Here is a 14,414-nt window from a genome sequence, read left to right on the forward strand (position 1 = left end):
ATTGGATCTACCTGTTCTTTGTAGCTATCAGATAATTATTTGGCACTCATAATTTTGGACCTATGCACTGTGCAAAAATCAATCATAGAAAGATAAGTGTATTATTATCCAGAAAAAAGGACACTGACTTTCCAGGTGATGAGAGCTGCCTGTTAATCCAAGGGCTAACATGAAATATTTCAAGGGTTTATTTTTCTAGGTCCTTACTAAATAAAGTGATGCCTTATACACATAAAAGATGTGCAGGTGGCACAGGTACAGTTTGGTGCAGTATTGCTAAAGGATCTTAAGTTTGAAAATGTCATTGTACCTTTCATAGGCTCCCGTGGGTAGGAGACTTGGGGACCTCTTGTGCTGTGGCATTTATAAAACCAGCCAGTGTGAAAGGATTGCAGTTATTAAATGTGAGTTCTTGGAAAGAGAAAGGAGTGATAAAGGTAGTTCTATTTCCCCTTCCCCCCTTAGGGTACAAAAACTACAGCAGGACAGGCCTTTAAGGAACTGTTTCTGACTGCCTTTTTGAAACTATGGCTTATTAAAGAATTTTCACTCTTCCTGCTTTCAAAAAGCATTTAGCGCAGCTTCCAATAAAAACATGGACACCATAAGACTGAAAATCTATCAAAACACAATATGGCAAAAGGCAAGTAGTAAAAATAGAGGAGAAAGGAGATATTTTATATATTAGAAGAGGAATGAATGAAAAACCTGAACCCTAAGAGAATTAAACACAAATCTTAGTTTCTTAATCTCTATCAGAGTATAGCAGGAAGGATCATGGGTTGCAGGGATTCTCTTTTTTTTCCCCTTAAATTGAGGTATAGTTGATGTACAACATTATATTAAGTTTCAGGTATACAACAGACTGATTCACAATTTTTAGCTTATCTATTTTATACATAGTAGTTTGTACTTCTTTCTACTCCATCCCTATCTTCCCCCTCCTCTCCTCCCCTCTCTATGTCTGTGAGTCTGCTTCTGTTTTGTTATATTTACTTATTTGTTTTATTTTTTAGATTCCACATATAAGTGATAACATACCGTATTTGTCTTTCTCTGTCTGATGTATTTCAGTAAGCATAATACCCACCAAGTCCATCTGTGTTTTTGCACATGGCAAAATTCCATTCTTTTTTATGACTGAGTAATATTCCATTGTATATATAAATCATATTGTCTTTATCCAGTCATCGGTTGATGTACACTTAGGCTGCGTCCATATCTTTGCAATTATAAATAATGCTGCTGTGAACATTGGGGTGCATGTATCTTTTCAAATTAGTGTTTTCATTTTCTTCAGATACATACCCAGCAGTGGAATTGCTAGATGATATGGTAGTTCGATTTTTAGTTTTTTGAGATACCTCCATACTGTTTTCCATGATGGTTGCATCAATTTACATTGCCACCAAAACAGTGTATGAGGGCTCCCATTTTTCCACACCCTTGCCAACATTTGTTCTTTGTGTTTTTTTTTTTTTTTGATGACAGCCCTTCTGACAGGTGTGAGGTGATAGCTCATTGTAGTTTTAATTTGCGTTTCTCTGATGATTAATGACGTTGAGCATCTTCTCATGTGCTTGTTGGCCATGTCTCCCCTAGAAAAAAATGTCTATTCATGTCTTCTGCCCATCTTTTAATTGTGTTTTTTGTTTTTTTGATATTGAGTTGTATGAGCTGTTTATATAGCTTGGATATTAACCCTTTATTGGTCATATGATTTGCAAGTGTTTTCTTTTTTAATTAAAAAATTTTCAATTGTGGTAAAGTACTCATAAAATTTATCATCTTAACCAGTTTTAACTACATAGTTCAGTAATGTTAAATATATTCACATTGTTATGTAAACAAATCCCTACCTCCCGCACCCCCAACCCCTGGTAACAATCATTCTACTTCGTGTCTCTATGAATTTGACTATTCCAGGTAACTCATATAAGTGGACTTATACTGTATATGGCTTTTTGTGACTGCCTTATTTCACGTTGCATAATGTCATCAAGGTTCATCCATGTTGTAGCATGTGTCAGAATATCCTTCCTTTTCTGGGCTAAGTAATATTTCACTGCACGTATGTACCACGCTTTGGTTATCATTCATCTGTTGACGGACACTTGGGTTGCTTCCACCTTCTGAATATTGTTAACAGTGCTGTGATGGGCATGATGCACAAATATCTCTTCAAGACCCTGCTTTCAATTCTTGCAGGAATTCTTTAAGTAGAAGTTGGCTTGTAGTCTCCTTGTTGATGGTCACAGCATGAGGAGTCTCTGGAGGTATTCTGGCTAATTCTTTGAGCTCCCAACTTCTCAGGGGCCCATAGGCTGAAACGTTATATGGTTTGGGCTTATCAAATGTCTAGTTCTGTCAGAATAGAACATGAATATGATTCCAGGAATGTATTTAGTTTGGGGTAGTAATTTCCCAAATCAGCTGCGTCCAATTTGGACCTCCAGATAACTGAGTAACTAAGCTTTTCAAATACTTTTGTTAGCAGTATTTTGGTAAGCCAGTACTTAAATACCAAAGCAGGAGTGTTCCTTCTGACTTCCATTAGGCAATGGTTTCAGTGGACCATTCTCATAATGTGAAATAGAACAACATTGTTAACATTTAATCATGGCAAGAGAACGTGAGTTCTTTAGATACAAAAGTTGTTCAGATCTTTTAGCTACAACATTAAGAGCAGGCAACTAACATACCAATTATTTAAATTGTGAATGTCCTTCCCACTCTGATTTTAATGGGCCTTTTTCTGATTCCTGCTCTTATGTGAATAAATTCCATTTCCAACCCTAAATTCTCTGGGAAGCCAGGAAAAAAGTATTTTCTAACTCTTTGATTATTCACTTTTGTTCTAAGTGAATCAGGTTTAGAGATACTAGATTATTTTAATATTTTTAAACTATTTCCAAATGGTCTTGTGATTGCAGTTTACTGTAATGGGTGTTTTAATCAAGGACTGGATGGCGTTTCTATGAAGACAATTGGTTTCCTAGTTTGAGAAAAGGACAAAACTATTGAAATGTTTCTCTTCTCTTCTTTTTTTTTAAGAATTTCTTTGAAAATATTTTAGAACTATCATGCTCGTGGATTTTAACTCCAGGTCTTTGGAATTGGACCTGGGTCTCTCTTGGCTGTTGTATTTATTTCTTTGAAAGTGGAATTTATTCTGTTCCTGCAAAAGAGATGACGTTTATAAATGGATAATGTGTGTCCAGGTTCAGAACTAGAGACTGATGACTGTCAGTTATTCAGGTCTGATGTCCACTTTCATACAGGAATATTTCCTACCCCCAAAATCTCCTGCTTCCTTTACATTAGCCCAGCGGGTTAAAGGGTGACTTTTGCATTAACTTTTATTTTTTAGAAGAATTAAATGAATTTTCTTTCCCAAAGTAGTTATATATTTTTTAATCAAAACAAGGTAAGATTATTAAATGAATAAAAGCCTGGGGCAGAATATTTCTGTGAATTTAATGCTGCAGAATTAATCCCAGATTCGTGCCAAAAAGACTGTCCTTGTTTCAACTTCTTTGGACGTACATTTTTGTGCATTTAATCTAATTGTGCAAAAATGATGGGATGTAAGATGTGTTTTTAAGATGGCCTATTTTCTTGAAACTTCAAGCTATATTGAGTACACAGTACTCTTCATTTAGAGAACTCAATTTCACACCGTGGCAACAGCAATAGAATTTGAAAACACAAAATCTTGCCACATAATGGGGAGCAAAAAATAATAGCATAATAACAAATCATATGAGTATCAGATATCTCTTTATAGGTATAGAGAAATACTCTGGAGAAAAGAGCTATAAACAATTGAGCCAGCAGCATGAAGAGAGAAAAAGTCATGTGTCTGGAAGAAAAAAAAAAAAACCCTGGGTTTAGGTACACAGCTACACCATGTGCCTAAATTTCCTTATCATGAGTATGAGGATGATTCTGTACAAAGGATGTGAGAATTGGCAAGACAAAGTTTAACTTTGGGTACAGTAGGTACTGCATAAATGATAGCTATGAAAATGATGGAGGTTATTCAGAGAATAATACCTCAAGAAAGAGTTAAAGAGATGCTTTCATTTTGAAGTGACAAAAAGTGCTCTTTTAGGTGTGTTGTTACACATTAACCTTCTAATATGTTTTCAAATAGAACCTGAGGTCTCTCTTTAACCTTTTATCGAGGTGGAGACATTCTAACAACTGATAACAGAAACACTTTGAAATGGAGGTGTTGAGTTCGCATCCTACTGGGGGCAAGTCATGTGTACCTTCCTAAAAATCCTGTCTGGTTTTTCTCTGGATTTACTATCCTATGTAGAGAAATAATAACCAGAACACAATATTATTCTCCTGGAAAGTCATTTTTAAGAATCTGATTATTTCTTAGTCTGTTTTAACCAAAATGATCATTGGCCTCTCAAGAATCTTTATTCCCTCCATGATACCCGCAACAGTGACAAAAGTGGAACGTTCATACAGTGCTTTGTAATTTAAGGACTTCCATACTGTTGGTCCCTACATCTCTACAAAGCAGGGATTAAGAGTAATTCCTAAGTTTACGTGTGATAAGCCTGGGTCTCAGAAGTGACACAATGAGCAGCTCACAAAGCCAGCCAGCTGAGGGGCCAGTGGGCCGCGCATCTCTGGGCCCCACTGTGGCGAAGCCAAAGGTGCTGGTTCTGCCTTCAGCACAGAGGAGCTGAGGGGATCAAATGCTCAGGAGTGCGTTTTTTTGTTTTTGTTTTTGTTTTTTTTTTTTTTGGAAACAAAGTTTATTCTAGGGAGAGCAACTCACTGAGAGATAAAAAACCATTTTAAAATTTATATATATGTACTGTTCATTGTTTCTAAGAACAATTTAGAGCTTTAGCTTTTAAAGTTACATAGTTATCAGAGGAATAAAGCCAACTACAAAATAAGAATCAACAGAATGTGGTAATCCAATCATAAAGGACAGTCAGATGGGCTTACTCATATTCAAGAAATCAGTCATCTAAGTTATAAATAATTAGTTCATTTAAGTCTATTTTTTTAGGTTTCCACATATGAGTGATATCATATGGCATTTTTCTTTCTCTTTCTGGCTTACAAGACTTAGAATGACCATCTCCAGGTCCATACGTGTTGCTGCAAATGGCATTATTTTGTTATTTTTATGGCTGAGTAATATTCCATTTTATGCATACGCGCATGCGCGAGCACACACACACACAGATACCACATCTTCTTTATTCAGTCATCTGTTGATGGACATTTGGGATGCTTCCCTGTCTTGGCTATTATAAATAGTACTGCTATTGAACGTTGGAGTGCACTTTCTAAACAACAGAGGGTCAAATGTGTGTCATGTTATATTCCACAGATGTCCTGGTTTGCAATCTACTACACCCCATTTTACAATCTAAATCTCTCGTTTTTTGGAGAAACTTTTCATGAGCTTCACAGATGCCTTATCTCTTGCATGAGCCATTTGCTTTTACTTTCTGTAAAGGTTCAGTATTACCTCTCTCTCATCATGGTTCTCATATGCATATGTGTATGTGTGGCGTTCATTTTGTTGTCTTCACTTATCCTCTTTCCTTGTTTCTTTCCTTCTCGCTCATTCATTCATGAAATATTTTGGAGCAAAGATGGACACATTGCACTTGTCTAGCATACTCTGACATTCACAAAGGTTTAGTCAGACACATGCCTTGCCTTTTAAGAACAGATGAATGGATAAAGAACATGTGATATAGAGATACACACACACACACACACACACACACACACACACACACACACAATGGAATACTACTCAGTCATAAAAAATGAAATAATGCAATTTGCATTAATATGGATGGACATAGAGATTATCTTATTAAGTGAAGTAAGTCAGATGGAGAAAGACAAATATTGTATGGTATCACTTATTTATGGGATCTTAAAAATATGATACAAATTTTATTTACAAACTAAAAGTAGACTCACAAACATAGAAAACAAATTATGGTTATCAAAGGGGGAAGGGCAGGGGGAAGAATAAATTAGAAGTTTTGAGATTAACAGGTAACACACTACTATATGTAAAATAGATAAACAAGGACCTACTGTATAGAACAGGAAACTATATTCAATTTCTTGTAATAACATAATGAAAAAGGAATCTGAAAAATACATATATATGTATAACTGAATTGCTTTGCTGTACACCTGAAACTAACACTGTAAATCAACTACACTTCAATAAAAAATGAAATTAAAAAAATCTTAGTATATGTTTAAAAAAAAAAAAGAAGCTTCTGGTTAGCAGTCAGAATGGTGCTACTGAACTGGGCCTTTTTTTCCCTCTAAACACATAGAATTTTGCATTTTAAAAAGTCTTAAATATATAACCAAGCTCAAAAGAAAAAAAAAAGAAACAGGTTGCAAGAACAGGGAATGCACAGCCAGAGTGGTTTCACTTGGAGCTAAATCTGCACTTGGCCCACAAGCTATTGGATGTAGAAAAAGGCTCTAGGGGCGGGTCTTAGAGAACACAAACAGGAAACAGGAACAGGAGACAAGAATGTAGACTCCAACAAGGCTGTGGCCTGAAGTGGTGCCCTGTGCACAAAGCCAGGCTCGGCAAAGGTTTTACCGTCTGCTAACAAGGACAGGAAAGCTTCAGCCAGCCAGCCAGCCAGCCCAGGTTCACGGCAAGGAAGGTGAAAGAAATCAGAAACACAGACCTGCACCATATCAAGTGTGGAGTCTAAATTTAAACCTCACAAGTCTTGGGGGAGGGTATAGCTCAGTGGTAGAGTGCACACTTAGCCTCATCCTCAGTACCTCCGTTAACATACATACATACACACAAACACACACACACGTAAACTACACAAGCTTTGCAAAAAGCATTCAAGCTGAGAAATTAGCATAAAGCTGGTCCAGGACAAGTGAAATACTTACACCCCTGATGGTTATCAATGCCGAACCTTCCTGTAGAGTGCCTTCCACAAGACAGTGCCCCGGGATTCATCCAGAAAACAATATTTGCCAAATAATACATGTTAGATTTGCATATTGGCATCCCCAAAAATGGATGTAAAAAATTTGAGGAAACTATAAAATAAACATGTTAAAAGCATTAAGAGATATAACAGGTAAAGTGTAATTTAGAGAAAGGAGATATAATAACCAAAAAGTAAGAAGTATCTCATGGAAAATAGCAGGAATGGTTAAGAACTACATAGAGCATTTCTAGGCACATAGACATGAAAAACGTTAAATTTAAAACACTGTAAGAATTAAACAGATTAGACACAGAAAAAAACAATATTAGAAAGTAGATCTGAGCAAATCACCTAGAATGCAGTACTGATAGAAGGAAAAATAGAAACTGTGAAAGGGAGGTTAATGTGGAAGACATGGTGTGAAGGTCCAAAACACAGTTAATAGGAGCCCAAAAAGGAAAAATAGCAGGAATGGAGGAGGGGTGGTTTTTGAAGAAACGATGTCTGAGTACATTTCAGAACTGAAGACATACCTACACCTTCACATCAAATAAGGATACTGAGTTCTGAGCAGGAGAAATGGAGTCAGTCTGCACCTAGGTCCTTCGCACTGAAACTGCAGACATCAAAAATAAATGGCTGGGATGGGTGAGGGGGAGATGTATAGCTCAGTGGTAGACTGTGTGTCTAGCCAGGTACTGGATCTATCCCCAGTACCTCCATTTAAAAAAACTAAATAAATAAAATCTAATTACCTCCCCTTCTTAAAAAATAAAATTAAAAAAAGAGGAAAAATTTTAAGCCACCAAAGAGAAGAAGCAGGTGCCCTATCTATCAAAAACATTGGCAGTTCCACTAACAAGAAACTTCCCCAAAGCAGCAGTGAAAGCCAGGTGTAGTGGAATACTATCTTCAAAGTACTGAGGGAAATTACCTGTCACACTAGAAATCTTTAATGTTTTAAACTGTCATTCAGGAAGGAAGATAAAATAAAGACACTTGTAGGCAAATGAAGACTAAAAGATTTGAACATTCAGTGACTGAGCGCTGCAGAAAGAATTACCAAAAAAAAAAAAAATTCTTCAGTAAGTAATAAATGGAATCCAGTAATACAGAATAGAGTGCAAGAAACTGTGGTGATCGGAGAAACACATTAGTAACTCTAAACAGATATGGGGTATGGATGTGTAAGAGAGGAAGCAACTAATTTCGGGGGGATTTGAAAATAAGCTGAAATTTAAATATTAAAGATGTGGAAGGAAGATGGGGCCCAGACCAAAGATGAAGGACTCTGAGTATTTTTTTCTGTTCCATGGAAAAGCTATCAACTAACTTTAGACTTTAAGTATGCAAGTTTATAACTTAATAATTATTTTAAGGGAAAAAATAGAATGTATACCTTCTAAATCCAGTAGAGGAACAAAGAAAGTTTAAAAAAAAAAAAAAGAGCTGTACCCAGAGAGATATGTCACAGACAGATACCCAAATTTCTGTATTTAAAACTGTGGCTATCAGAAGGGAAGGGGTGGAGAGGGATAGATTAGGAGTTTGGGATTAACAGATACACATTACTATATATATAATAGATAAACAACAAGGACCTGCTGTATAGCACAGGGAACTAGATTCAATACCTTGTAATAGCCTGTAATGAAAAAGAATATGAAAAGAAAGTGTGTGTGTGTGTGTGTGTGTGTATGAATCGCTTTGCTGTGCGCCTGAAACTAACATTGTAAACTGACTATATTTCGATAAAAAAAATAAAATTTTTTTTAAAAAGGAGCTGGATCCATCTTAAAAAGAAGGAAAATAGAAAGAAAGAAGGAAAGGAGGGGAGAGAGTTAAAATGGCAGAAAAAACCCAAATATATTAGTGATCATGATAAATGAAAACAGATTAAACTGAGCTATTATAATACAGTGACGCTTAGTTTTTTTAATCCAGCTTTTTGTTGTTTATAAACAACATGTGTGAAATATAATTATGTGGGGAATTTGAAAACAAGAAATTTTTTTACAAGGGCATTCCAGGCAAATCCTAAAGAGAGAGCATAAGAAAGAGACAGAAAGGAAGAACCGGGGGGAGGGAATAAAGAAGGAACAATATTAACACAATGTTAACATCAGACAAAATTTTTAAGGCAAAAAATATTATGAATAAAGAGGCGATTAATGATAGGAAAAAAATGCTTAACGGGGATAAATATATGAAGAGACACATCACCAAAGAAGAGACCCAAGGGTTCAGAAAGCATGTGAAAAACTGTTCAGCCTTCTTGTGATGGTGGAAATGCAAATAAAAGCAACAGTGGGGCCACCCTTTCAATCCCCGTCAGACGGCAGAAATATGAAAATTGGATAATGACACGTATTGGTGGGATGTGGGAATCATCTCATCTACTAGTGGGAATGTAAGCAGATGTGCACACATCTGTGACTCAGCAGTTCTATTTTTGTCCTGTATCCTAGAGAAATGCCCAAGGATGTCCCTGGGGCATCATCTGTAATAGCAGTAAAGAGGAAACAACCCAGGTGTCCATCCGGAGTGGAATGGATGAGTAAACCGTGATGTATTCAAACAAATAAAACTCGCCCCAGCAAGAATGACTTGGCTTAGCGTTACCTGTGTTAAAATGGATGCATCGCAGAATTGCAGCGTTGAATAAAAAAACTGCAGAGGGATGTGCAAATGTAATTTCAAGTTGACATAAAACAAAGCAGTCCTGTGTACTGTTTTATCCATACATTCGCGTGTGTAAAATAGACACATCGGGGAGGAAATGATCTCCCAAAGAGGGTGGCTCCCTTCTCGAACGAGGAGGATGAATGGGGACCTGGAGGGAGACAGAGTAGGTCTGAACTCAGCCATATTTAATTTTTAAAGATCTGCAGCGAATATGGCAAAGATATTAGCATTTATTTATGCTGTTAACTCTGGAGGGTGGACCCATGGGCTCCTGCTGTTATTCTCTGTGTGTGTTGGTGCGTGCGTGTGTGTTTTAAAAATATTTCCTTAATTAAAAATAGCTTCCAGCTTACTATGGGAAAGGAAAGACATGGAGCAATAATACCAAGCAGAATGCTGTGTGTTCCTCGACGGGTTCTTTACAAAGCGCTTTCAGGCTGGAGACGAGAGAGATTTCTGCCATTTGAATCCAGGAGTGCATCCTGGAAGAGGTGTCACAGGGTTGCTTTCCTACAGACCTGCCTTCAGTCACTCTTAGAAATAGATCAGCCGTCCTAGCCTGCTTTTCTGCCTTTGTCAAGTCCTGTCCCGTTTCTCACTAGTCGTCTCTGTTTCACTGATTATTCTCATCATCGTAAAACAGTACTTACCCAGGCCTCCCAGGACATTTATTACTTTGAGGAAAAACATCTGAAAAGCTAAATGACGCCTTGCTTACTTCTCACAGAAAGACAGTAATGATGCCTGTTGTCATATGATGTGGGTTTTTATGGAAACCCTTGGATTGGGTGCTCGGGGGGTTGTTTGAATGGACACATGTAGGTATCGTGCAAACCCCCAAGTCACATTCTCCCTTAAGCAAGGAGATTCTGTTTGGGGCTCTCACCTTTTTAAATGTTGTCTCTTTTTTTTTTTAATTTTTATTTATTTTATTATTATTGGGGGAGGAAGGGAGGTAATTAGGTTTGTTTGTTTGTTTATTTAATGGCGGTACCGGGGATTGAACCCAGGACCTCATGCATGCTAAGCATGCACTCTACCACTTGAGCTATACCCCCGCCTCCGCTACCACTTTTGACATGAAATGAAATAATGGCATGCGTTGAAAAAGGTTGGTTTCAGTACTTCTGATGCATTCTCAGAGGGCGCACTTAAACGGGCTGGCTGTGTCGGTCCAGACGCAGTTTACCAATCCCCGTGCGAGGCAGCTAATGTGTCTTTCCAGTACACGCTTGCTCCACATCGAAGCCAGAAGCAGACCTGGGACTCCGATCTCTCGTTAGGCTGCCTTGGGCTGCGGGTGTGGGTCTGCCCGCGGCCCCTCCTCCTCAGACATGTCTGCTCTCCCTTTGCAGGGAGAAGATGCACCAGTCTGCCATGTACGAGCTCTGCCAGGGCATGCACCAGATCAGCCTTCAGTTCGTCCGGCTGCAGCTCACCTTCGAGGAGTACACCATAATGAAAGTGCTGCTGCTGCTGAGCACAAGTAAGTCGACACCCCCGGCACTTGTCCTCCACTGTCACATCAGCCGCCCTTTAGGAGAGCAGCCTATTTATAGTGTCAGGTAGTTGCTATAAAAAAAATAATAATAATAATAAGGAGGTGGGAGGAGGGCTTTGGTGTTTGATGAACTGAGTCACTTGCAGAGTGTGAGGGACGGAAGGGCATCTGCCTTGATTCCTTCATCCGTCCAACCGCGGAGCCTTTGTTCAGTGTCTGTTATGTGTATGGTGGGGCGGGGCAGTTCAGGAACCCCGGTGAATGAGGCACGGTCTCAACCCCCAGGCAGTTTTACTGCAAGATAAATTCCAAGGTAATTTTAATACATTGTGGAAAGGGATTGTCTACCATGATGCAGAGAAGGAATGTCATGTGGGCTCAGAGAAGGGAAGAGCATGCTCCGTTCTGGGCCTCGGGGAGGGATTTGTGACACAGCTGCATCTTGGAGAGTGTTGCCAGGGTGAGGGGTTGCATCTGAGGCGCGAGCTGGCCTTCCTGGCCAGGAAGGGCGCGAGGGAGCGTGGCAGTGGGGCCAAGTGGACCAAGGCAATAGCCCTTGGTTCTAGGGTATTATTTTGCCTGTTAATGTTTTAATTTTTTATCTTATTTATGTATTAATTTTTCAAGGCGCTTCGGGTCGTGTTGGGTTGTGGAGGAGAGGGGAATAAGGTTGAGATGTAGATTGGACCAGGAGATTCATGCCCCTTGAAGACATCTGGTGTTTATCAGGCGAGCTGAGGGGTGGGGTGCCAGAGGCTCTGAGCGGGGTGGGGTGGGGGTGACGTGATCAGAGCCGTACTTCATGGCTTGATGAAGATGTATCTGGCAGTAGACTGGATGGAAAGGGAACAGAAAGGAGAGGGAGAGAGGCAAAGACAGAGAATTTAGCCAGACTGGAGGCACAGAGACCTGCTGTGAGGCTGTTAACAAGTCTGGATGGTGATGGTCTGGTCAGTGGTGTGATGGGCAGCAGCAAATGCATTCAAGCAACACTGCAGACTTGGCCTTGGCCACTGACTAGAAGAGGAGAGGAAAATGGTCTGGGTCAGAAGTGACCCGGGTTCAGAGCGCGGAGAAACGACTGGGATGGTAGTAGTGTTAACCCTTAAGAGAACTGTGCTAATGTTGGGACTTTGAGCAGATTTTGTGGAGCATAAAATGACTTGTCTTTTGGATGGGTTCATTTTCAGAGGCAACCTAATAAAGACGCCGAAAGGGGGAAACTGGGGGCCTTGAACTCAGAGGACAGGTTTGGGTATTGAGATACAGATCTGAAATTAACCTTGTAGAAAATTGGAGTCTAAACTCGAATGGCAAGTGGGGTGCCATGGCACAGAGAGAAGAAAGATCCAGCTGAGTCCACGAAAGGAGGATGGCCGAGGCTGAGGGACAGACAGAACTGCCAGTGAGGCAGAGAAACGCGGAGAGAGGCCAGTGATGGAAGCCAAGAGTTAAAGGTTTCCAAAGGGGCATGACTAACAGCATAGCTTCCAGGGAAAGCTGAGAGCGCTGACAGCAGCCTGCTGGGGTTGACCAGACAGCCAGGGACTTGCAGATTGATGGGAAGCCTTTTTAGGCAGCTGGAACCCAGGATGAGAGGGGAGACATTGATGGCATAAGGTGCCAGAAGGGACAAGGGAGGGCAGGATTAGCTTGGCGAGGATGCCGAGTGCTTCTGCTTCAGACGGTGGCACAGGCCAAACGGAAGGGTAGGGCTCTGAAGGAGCCCCCCATCCACTGAGGGTGGGACCAGGAATGATGGCAGGAGGCAGGATGGAGAGGAAGTCTCAGAGCCAGGTGTCGTGGCCACTTAGAAAACTGAGACGTGTTCTGGATATCAGGACGCCGGGGCGAGTGGTGTGGGCTTCAAAGGAGGAGAGGTTGTTGAGTGACCACCTGGAAGCCGAAAGGAACATCCAGAGACACACCCAGCCCCCCTCCTTGGCCCAGGGACCAACAGCTTTGCTAAAGAAGGGGCAGCTTTCAGTAGAGTCGTTTGGATCAAACTGGCGTCCATAGCCAAGTACTAAGGATAGAATGGATCAGAAGAGCTGTTATTTCCAAGGGAGGGGCTGGGGCTGGGGCTGGGGAAGGCTGAGCCCGGGTCGGGTAGAACAGGAAAGGAGATGGCAGCAGCAGATGTGGGTCAGTACTGGTTCTACTGTGTTTAGCATCTCTCAGTTTCCAAGGTGTTTTTCCATCTATTGAATTTAATGCCCAAAACAACCCTGCAGGATTGAGAGTTGCCTTCTGAAGTGGACAAGACAGAGGCACGAGGTGTGATCTGTGCCAGTCTCCTTGGTGAGTTAGGACTCAAACCCAGGGCTTTGGCCTTGGCTCCCAGCGATTCCCATTCCCCCCAGAGCAGGAATGCAGGGGCGGGATGCGGGCTGGGGGCACGTGACCGCAGCAGGGATCTGGGAGGGCGAGCAGGCCTGGCTGGACTCCAGCAGCAGGAGAGCTCAGCAGCCTGGTAGGGAGGGGGGCCTGCACTTCACAGCTGTGTTTTGTTTGGCCGGCAAGGTTTTCAAGGTTGCTTTTGGCCTCTAGTCTTATTTTATTTTTGTTGAATTTGATTGCGCAGGGCAGCCCGTGCTCTCCCCAGTTTGCCGCAGGCCCCACCGTTCCTCGCTGTCCACTCAGCCCATGTCCAGGGACCTCTGTTTGCAGCCCCTCGTCTGCAGGGTCAGGAGAGCCAGGCCCTTCTCCCCTCCCCACCGTTCCTCCAGGTTTCTGAGTTGTTCAGCTTATCCATTCTGGAATAAAACTTTAGGAATGTGATCTTTCAGTTCAGTGACAGTGATTTTTATTCCCCTTTCCAAGCTATGTTCTTAACCATGAGTCCTAGAAAAATATTAAAAAAACAAATTATATCAAATGAACGATAGAATTTAAATGTTTCCCTAAAAATGCGTATGATACTAATTCTTTATCAGTTTTGACCACTCAGTTGTAATTGATGTCTTATCCTTTTACATCCATTTAGTCAGTCAGCCTATAATCAATTCTGAGATCATTTTGAAACTTCCCAAATTAATTCATTAGCTTCCAAATGGCACAGTGCTGTTGTTTTGTAGATGCAGAAAAAGCAAAATAAAAAAGCAGGGAAACAGAAGTAAAGAGTTTTATGAATCATGGAAACTGCAGGCTTCAGTATGCTTCTTTTAATAATCTGTGATGGAACATATGAAAATTTTTCTTCTTATTTAGAATGTCAGATCATACACCTGATGTCCAGTCTATCAGGA

General features: G+C 40.4%; 1 protein-coding gene across 5 annotated transcripts in view; it reads left to right on the forward strand.

The window, feature by feature from the left end:
- NR3C2 (nuclear receptor subfamily 3 group C member 2) overlaps positions 1 to 14,414 on the forward strand; it is a 422,707-nt gene that overhangs the window by 376,928 nt on the left and 31,365 nt on the right. For all 5 annotated transcript variants that reach the window (XM_072975901.1, XM_072975900.1, XM_072975902.1 and 2 more), the window contains one exon: positions 11,021 to 11,151. In XM_072975901.1, coding sequence (XP_072832002.1) covers positions 11,021 to 11,151 — 131 coding nt within the window. The remainder of the gene's footprint in view (positions 1 to 11,020; positions 11,152 to 14,414) is intronic.

This window comes from Vicugna pacos, chromosome 2 (assembly GCF_048564905.1).
Source record: "Vicugna pacos chromosome 2, VicPac4, whole genome shotgun sequence".
Taxonomy (NCBI): Eukaryota; Metazoa; Chordata; class Mammalia; order Artiodactyla; family Camelidae; genus Vicugna; species Vicugna pacos.